The 9,407-nt window shown below is 38.5% G+C and overlaps 1 protein-coding gene across 9 annotated transcripts in view; it reads right to left on the reverse strand.

Annotated features, from left to right (window-relative positions):
• MAP4 (microtubule associated protein 4) overlaps positions 1-9,407 on the reverse strand; it is a 113,605-nt gene that overhangs the window by 43,432 nt on the left and 60,766 nt on the right. For 7 of the 9 annotated variants that reach the window (XM_039837623.1, XM_039837624.1, XM_039837620.1 and 4 more), the window contains one exon: positions 1,654-1,782. The exons of 1 other annotated variant lie outside the window; for it this stretch is intronic. In XM_039837623.1, coding sequence (XP_039693557.1) covers positions 1,654-1,782 — 129 coding nt within the window. Of the gene's footprint in view, positions 1-1,653; positions 1,783-5,242; positions 5,250-9,407 lie in introns of those variants that run through there. One more of the 9 variants, XM_039837626.1, reaches the window with a different exon arrangement.

Here is a 9,407-nt window from a genome sequence, read left to right on the forward strand (position 1 = left end):
AAGGGGCTAGTACATAGAATATACATATAGAACTCTAGAGCACAATAAAATGACAAACAAACCAATTAAAAACTCGGCAAAGGATCTGAATAAACATTTCTCCAAGGAAGATATACGAATGACCAAAAAGCACACGAAAAGATAAAAAAGAAGACAATAAACATCGTTAGTCACTAGGAAAATGCAAATCAAAATCACGATGACATATCATTTCACAACCATTAGGTTAGCTATAATTTCAAAAAAGGTGGGGTCGAGTGGTGTCAAGAATGAGGAAGAACTGCAAACCTCATGCATTAGGGTGGGGATGTAAGATGGAGCAGCTATTTTGAAAAACAGCTTGGTAATTCCTTTAATGATGAACACAGCACTACCATATGATCGGCAATTCCAATGTAGCTATATACCCAAGAGAAATGAAAACATATGTCCACACAAACACTTGTACGTGAATGTTTAAAACATCGTGTAACAAAAAAAAAGGCTGACGAAAACAACTCAAATGCTCATCAACTGATGAATAAATGTGGTGCACCTGTACCTCGGAACACTACGCTTTCATATAAAAAGAGGAGGTGCTGATCTATGCCATAAAATGCATGGACCTTGAAAACATGTGCTCAGTGAAAAAAGCCGGTAACAAAGGACCACATATTATATGATTCCATGTACATGAAATGTCCAGAAAAGGTAAATTTATAGAGACAGGAATCAGATCAGTGGTGGCTTAGGGCTGGGGAAGCTAAGGAGATAGTGAGTGATATCTAGAATTCAGGGTTTCTTCTTGAGCTAATGAAAATGTTCTAAAATTGACTCTGGTGATGGCTGTGTATACATAGGAATGTACTTAAATCCACGGAATTGTTCATTTTAAATGGGTATCCGAATTAAATCTCAATGAAGCTGTTTCTAAAAATTGCCATATATCTAGGATAGCCAATAATTAGAGGGTAGTCCATATCATCAACTACTAGGTCATTTGGAACCGGCTATGAACACCTTATAAGTTAGATAGCAATGACAACAACAACAAAAAAGCCATATGTAAGTAGAAACGACATGAGCTCGCAAACTGGCTAGCTCCGACACGGAGGCCCCTCTGCAATCCGGTCCTCCAGCCACTCCCAGCTCTAGGCAACTGCAGATACGCTCTTTGTCTCTACAGATTAGTTTGAATTTTATAGAAATTGGGTATGAGTCTTGGTTTTCTCTTCTGTCCAATGAGTATAATATATATTTGGCAGAGTTAGGTAAAAAAAAAAACAAAAAAAAAAAACATATAATACGCATACAAAGCCTCTAGCACATACAGGCATTCAACAAATGGTGCTATTATTACTGTAATAATTCTTTTTGGAAGAATCGAGGTTCTGTGGTACTACTGATCATTCAGTCTTCAATGAATATAAATTTCAGTTAATTTACTCAAAACAGGTTTTGAAGGGGAGAGAACTCAAGGGGACATGTGACTCAGAAAAAGAGATAAACAGATAGGAGAAAGGATCAGCTAAATGGTCAGGGGAAATAATTATACCTTGGCTGTGCTTTACGAGTTATATTTAGGCTAAAATGTTATGCGGGAGTGGTGGCTGTGGCCTTTTCCTGTTTGTATCATAGTTCACATTCGGCAGTCGCAGGCAAGCCCACACTTACCGGTCTGTATAGGATTCATTACTTGCTCGGGTTCAAAGCAAAAGTTTGTATTTTCTGGCCAGTTCTGGCTGTTCTGATACCCCTGGTAGGCCATTTTCTCTTCAAGGAATTCGGTCGGGGACCTTTCAACTAGAAATGAAACAAAAGTTACAAGGTACCACTGTTTTCTCCTCCATTAGAGCAGAGTTGCTCTAAGTATCACAGCTAGTACAACGCAATCACACCTAGCTAATGCCTTTGACGAAAACATGAAAAGTACTGGAAGCAGAAGTTTGCTATAAGGTTAAAATACTACAGAGGACTTCCGGTTATGGATGCTTGAATATATTAGTGACTTTTATCCGCAGAAGAACAAGTATGAAATTGGACAAAATTGTCAAAGGCATCACTGCGAGTCACTGAAGTGAAAAAAAAAAGAAAGAACAAAGAAAAGCAAGATCTAAATAAACGGAGAGGTGTACCATGTTCATGAACGGGAGACTAAAATGGCGATGCTCCAACTTACCCATAGATTCGAAGCAATGACAACTAAAAACCCTAGCTGGAATTTTTTGAAGATACCAATAAGATCATTCTATAATTTATATGGAAATGCAAAAAAATACAGAAAAGCCAAAACAAATTTGAAGAAAAGTTGGAAGACTTACATGTCAAAACTTACTATAAATGTACAATAAGCAAGTCGGTGTAGTACAGACCACACATTAGATAAACGAAACAGAAAGAAATCTATACAGCTGTGGTCGACCAGTTTTTAACAAAGATGTCAACCTAATTCAATGGGGAAAGGATAGTTTTCTTCAACAAATGGCACAGAAACAATTGGACACTTACCTCCCACCATAAGCCAAAACTAATTCTAAATGGATTAAATATAAAGAACTAAAACTAAAAAAAAAAAACGTGTAGAACAAAACATAGGAGAAAAGTCTCTGTGACCCTGGATTAGGCAAAGGTACCTCAGACATGTCACCAAAAACACGATCCATAAGAGAAAAAGAATGACAAACTGGACAGGATCAAAATTTAAAAGTTTTGCTTTTCAAAGCTACCATTAAGAAAATGAAATGAGAAGCCAGACTGGGAGAAAATATTTACAAATCATAAATCTAATAAAGGACTTGTATGCAGAAGAGATTAAAATCTCTCACAACACAATTATAATTACAAGCTACATCAGATAAAGTTTAATGAAACCATTCATTACATTAAAAATATAATATTTATACATAACTTAAATATTGGTCCATATAGTGTTTGTTCAAAATTATGTTCAGGCGTGTAATATGAGGAAATAGGCATTTCACTCTAACTTTTGGTTTAATTTCATTTAGACTTGCAACGAACAACAGTGTGTACAGTTTTTATTCTTTCTTCCTACACTTTATTCTGAATATCTTTATGAAAATGTTATTCTGTCTGTTGAATCTAATGATAAAAAAGGTGAGACTTGGAAAAAAAGAAATCTCTTATGACACAATTATAAAACAACTAACTCAACTTTAAAATGGGCCAAAGATTTCAAAGGATATTTTCAACACAGAAAAGCTACGAATGAATACGCACGTGACAGGGAAAAATCTACAAATGAATAATACACCCGTGAAAAGCAGCTCACCATCCTTAGTCGTTAGGGAAATGCAAATTAAAGCCACATGAGCGACCACTACCTTCCACTATTGCTAACCGCAAGGCAAACTGAGAGGTGGCAGGACTGTCCCCCCTTTATTACTAGCCAACTCCAGGCTGCCTCTGGGTCCGTTTCCCCTTCAAGGTGGCCCTTTATTTTCATGTTTCATGGTATCATTTAAATCTGATTTCACCCACGTGACATGGTGTAGGGAAAAAAGAAGAGAGGAATGAAGCCAAACACTGTATCCTACTCTGTGTTGCCTGAAATGCTCCTTCAGGATCACTCCCCGAGAGGATCTTCGATATGAGGATTTTTACAAATTTTTTAATCAAAATTTCCACAAGGTCATTATTCTGGACTGGATGAGTTAAGTTACTAAATTCATACTATATACCAAACTTCTTGGAAAGTGATTTTATATTTCATGCTAAAAGCGTAAGGAACCCCAAAAGAATTTAAACAGCCTATCACTTCTAAAATAAACTTTCGAAAGCTAGTAGCTCTCCTTACATTTCTTACCTGTTGATAAAAACCCACAATTTTTAATCAGAGAAGTGAGTACATTTTCCTCTCACATTCTGGAGAAGGCATAAGCACCTCTGGTTTTAAAACGCAGATGGCCCTGGTCACCCCTTCCGCAGCAGTCCCCAGCACAGCCTGGAGGACAGCCAGCAGCCCGCAGCATCTTAATGAGCATGCCTGACAGAGGCTCGCCCGCACATCTCCATTCCATGCTACTGACCTAGATTTCCTTCTTAAAACGCCACGGCAAACGCAGGCAAACTCCCTTGCAAAAACGACAGCCTTCAGAATAAATGTGGGTTTTTTTGTTTTTGGGGGGTTCTTTTTAGCATAATTGCAGTCTACTCAGAGCATCTATTTTATTAAAAGAATGAAAAATGAAATTCAAAACAAAAAGTAATTTACATAATGCAATGGAAACAACCCTAGGTACCCTGATTTTCCTACAGAAGTAGAACGGGAAAAGACAGGGGCCAGTTTCTATTTTTGTGAAATTGGGGCATTTAACAGAAAAGGCAAGTGACTAAATATTAAAAGTACCAATTAATCAAGCAGTAATAGCTATATATTAAAGAAAGAGTAATTTTATCAGATAAGATCCATTCCAAGTGCAAGATGTTGAATACAAAAAGTTCAGTTTCAGATTCTATGTTGCAAAAAATCTTTTAAAAACCACCACCTGTAAAGTTTTGATGTCAAATCAAAGAAGAATATCCACAGTTACCTGAAAAAAAACTATCAAAATACTCCTCCTCTTAAGCACATATACATGTGAAATGGAGTTTCTTCATATACTTCAACTCAAACCATATTGTGACACACTGAACACACGGGCAGCTGTCCTCCATTAAAGCAGACATTAAAGAGATTCAGAGAAATGTAAAACACAAGCCTTATTACTAAACTTTTGGAAACTATACTTACTAAAAATGTTAACACTGACATTAACGAGTTTATTATTGTATTTTAAAATAAGTTTGAAAGTCTCTCAATTTTAATCTCTAATTTGATACAGACATAACCCATATAAACAAAAGCCCTTCGAGGTCCTTAATAATTTTAGAAAGTAACTTTATTGAGGTACAATTGACATACAATAATCTGCATGCATTTAAAGTGTACAATTTGATACGTTTCAACAAATGTATGCCATTGGCACAAGAGAGTGAACATATTCATCACCCTCAAAAGTTTCCTAATCTTTAAGCATGAAAATTGTCTTGGTACTAAAAAGTTTGAGAACTGATGACTCAAGAGTATTTAGCGACAGTCTCTCTCTTGAGAGTACTGCCATTTATCTAGAGAATCAAGTAAAAAGATAAAAAAGCAGAAAAAGAACATAGCTTAGGGCAGAAGAAGACTCAGGGCCCAGTCTTATGTCTTTGGAGAAACCTCGGTTAACCACTTAATTCCTGTGGACCTCAATATTCTCACCTGTAGTGTGAGAGGCATGTGCTAGTATCCGGTCTCTAAGCTCCCTCCCGGTTCTAAAAGCCTACCTACCAGTCCCTATCCGTACAGACTACGCTGTAGGCTCACGTTATGATCATCACTCTTCTAGCTCCTTCCCCCCACATCTACCTCTCAACCCCCATCCTCCAAGTCAAGAAGTCCAAGACAAAGTTCAGGCTTCATTACGTTTTTGTGACAGAAACTTAGCCATCTGAGAAATGAAGAAATACAAAATATAATATCTCATTAAGGGCTAAATATAAGATGATGTTTAATTACATGGAAAGAGAAGTAGGAAAATCGTAGCTGGCAAGCAAGCTTCACAGAAACGACAAGAAGCAATCTCGGAATACGATACTTCCAATTACAGCTGGCGCGGTAAGTAACACACGGGAGAATGTCTTAGATTATCGTTACGAAGATCAAACAAAACTGACCAGAGAAATAGTATGTGCGCGTCCCTAAATATATTACAGAATGATAAAGCGACTGTGGCGACATGTTTCCGATTGGTAAAACTGGAAAAGCATTCAAAAGTTCTTTGTTTTATTCTATTCTTTCAACTTTTTGTACATTTGAAATTATTTCAAAATAAAAATTTAAGTATTTCTATTTTCTAAGAATAGGAAAAAGTGACAGAAGAAAGCTAACTCCTCGGATTTTCAGTCAACTCTACTTTTATAATAAAATAGATTTAAATGTTCATATCCAGCTATATATATTAGGATGTCTTTCTCCTCTGTATGAAACAGGCATCAAAGCCTGTTTGAAATCGCTGACGTGACATCCTTAAGGTGACTGGAAGGCTTTTTTTTTTTTTTTAAGAGTTCATAGTTCTAACAATATGTGAAAACACTGAAGCATTGATGGTCTTGAGCAGGACGGAGATGATGACTTTTGGGTTAACCGCTTCTTTTTGGATCACTGTAAAACAAACGAGTATGCTTGTCCTGGAACCATCCTAAAAGACTACACAGCATGCTTTTTTACTTCAACCGGAAATGCTGCAGGCTGCTTCCCAGGGTGGGCACAGGTACAGGATGTCACTGAGAGGCCGGAATACAGCCTAAGGTGGCAACAATTTAGCTGTAAACGCTACACTGTTTGCAAGTGTTCCTGCTACCTCCCGTGACAGTCAATTCGCTACCATACTGAATATACATTCTTCCTATAAAAACACGTGTCTCTACACAACTCCCTCTCTCATTCTCCAAGGAGGCTGTGCCACATACTCTCCTCTCCAGCATCCTCTGTCTCAACATATAAGCTCCTCCTACTTTACAGAAAGTAATAGCCTCCGACTGCCCTTCCCTCTATCGCAAACTTAACTACATGAGTCCATCAGGATTTCTTTCCTTCCTACTTATGAGTGAAGTATATTCTTCCACCTTTATTTTTTTACCTGGGGAAAAAAAATGGCTACAGTAGAGAATATGAGAAACAAACAAAATTCTCCAAGGACGGTACTTAGCAAGCGTGGCCTCTACCACCGCCCTTGAACTCCGGCCCTCCCACGACCCGGACTTGCGTTTCCATCCTTTCTCTCCTCACTTCTCCCCTGGTTGTGACAATTAAACCTCTAGCATCTTTAAAACACAAACGAAGTCTAAATTGTATGAAAGAAAAAAAAAATCTCCTATACAAGGATCTATGAGTTAAAAGAAATCGACTCTAATTTTAATAAACCAGTTATTAAAAAATAAAGAAAATAACTGGGGGAGATATTGATGAACTGAACACTGAATATTTGATATGATGACCTGAGGGGGTATGTGTGTGTGTGTGTGTGTAAATGGTACTATAATTGTATTTTTAAAAGGAATCCCCTTTTAGAGCTACAGACTGACATAATAGAATGATAAGATGTCTGAGATTTCCTTCAAAAGCCACGTAGTGAGTGGCGACAGATAAAATCTGACTGCCCGTGGAAAAGTCAAACACATTACTAAAGCATCTCTGCCTCCGTCTGACTCTCCTCTAACAAAAAACATCCTCAGATTATTCCCTGGTTTAAAACGCTCCAATATTTCCCTGTAACCTACAGATCACAGGACAAACCTGTATCACTCGAGATTCTTTCTATACAAGCCAGGCTTAAATAACGTTCCGGCGTCATTTAATCATCTGGTCCACTTCATGCACCCACCTCCCAGCTAAGCGAACTATTCCTTACCTACATCCCTCCATGCTTTACCTAAGCTGCTCTATCCAACTAGAATACCTGACTTAGCTGCCCTAACAATGTCTGACTGCTCAAGGCTTACTCAGCCTTTCAGGGTCACCCCTCTAGGAAACAGCTGCACAGATCACCCCCTTACACAGGGACTTCTTCCCGAAGTGTTCTCATGGCAACCACTTACTGGCACTCTGGTGGGTTTTCTTAAAGACACAACCCACGAATTAAGATTTTACTTTTTGCAACACCTTTGTTCCATTTAATTTTATTCACAATATTATTTCTGCGGAATATCAAAATATTATAATCAGTATAAACTTACTTTCTGTAAATGTTCAGGGCTATTAAATAGAAATTTATGTTAAACCAAATCAGCTCATTATAAGACTTAAATCTGCCTGGTCTGAATAGGCCATGACACTTGAGAGTAAAAAGAACAACTATTAATAAGTAAGTCAGGACAACAGCCATGATAAACTACAACTGTCATGTAGCTATGCCATGATATATAACTACCTTAATTAGAGAGAGATAAAAACTAGGCTCCTTCTTCAGTCAAAACAGAAATTAAAATATTCCCTAGAAATGTCAATAACTCATAATAAACCTTATTTCTACTTTCACATTCTGGTAAACAGGCTGTATATATCGAAGTATTTAAATTATGATAGAGTTTGGTATAAAGTCAGAAAAATGATTTACAAATAGCCATAATCAAAATCCAACTGTGGTAGATATCACATGTGAGTATGAAGCTGCATTCACATCTACAGCCCACATTTCAATGCCTTCTACTCATTCTGCCCATTTATTGCAGACAACTATAGCTAATTGACACTCCAGCTCTAAACTGAAGGTAAAAAACCACTTTCCCAAGTGGGGCAAATTATTCATGGATATTTCATATTCGCATTATAGAATATAATTTGGAACACTAAAACACACACAAATCAAGAAAGAAATTCATGTCCACACGTTTTCTTCTCCTCCCGTTTCTGGTTCCCTCAGATCCTGAAGGATTTCTTCACACTCTGATAAGAAGTCTGTCGGCAGAGTGCGTCCCTGGAAGGCTCTGGTGTCCCGTTACTTTTGTGCCCGGTCCTCCTCCCGGTGGAGCTGGACGCGTGGCGAGATCTCCACCCAGAGGCAGCACAGGGAGGCGCTGAGCCAGGGAGAGGTTTAGGTGTCACTTCCTGGGCCTCTCACTCAACACAGAACCTCAGGCCCACTGCTTCCCCCTCTGCCTCCCATCCCACCGCCAGGGAAGCAAGACCAAAGCTCTGCCAGAATCTAGATCGGACAAACCTCTGCTTCTCTGGTTTACTGACGCCTCATTAAACAACAAAACAAAATAAAACAAAATATTACTACAGGCACTTGGTACAGTGGCTCTCTCTCTGCTCAGAAAAAAAACTCAATAAAAACACAATGTTATGTTTTCTACACTCACTGGTCATTACTGCGACCTTTCTTTAGAGGGCTGTGTTTTTAAAAGCGCACATAAACACATACCAAGTCTTCAGAAAAAGGCTCTATTGGTGCCCTAGCAGGTCATCGATTTTCTTTAAACCAAATGAAGTAAGGTATCCCTTAAATCGACCATTCGGAATGTCATATATCTATACTCCGATTGGTTGACCAGGTCATTCACGGTTTTTCGTTAAGTGAAATGAATCAAACATATCAAAGATACCAACAATTTAATGCTCTCTTGAGCTGCACTCACTTATCCATTAAAATAATCATTTAAGTATCTAAACCACGTCCCAAGTTCCAAGGATAAAAAGCAGTGAATCGAACATGCCTGGTGCCAGTGCGTTTTCTTCTCTTCTTGATCCTGTGGTGCCGTGCTGGCGTGTGGGACACCCAGGGTGCTCAGTGGAGCCGTGCTGGCGTGTGGGACACCCAGGGTGCTCAGTGGAGCCGTGCTGGCGTGTGGGACACCCAGGGTGCTCAGTGGAGCCGTGCTGG

The sequence above is a fragment of the Pteropus medius genome, unplaced genomic scaffold, assembly GCF_902729225.1.
Source record: "Pteropus medius unplaced genomic scaffold, Ma_sr-lr_union100, whole genome shotgun sequence".
Classification (NCBI taxonomy): domain Eukaryota; kingdom Metazoa; phylum Chordata; class Mammalia; order Chiroptera; family Pteropodidae; genus Pteropus; species Pteropus medius.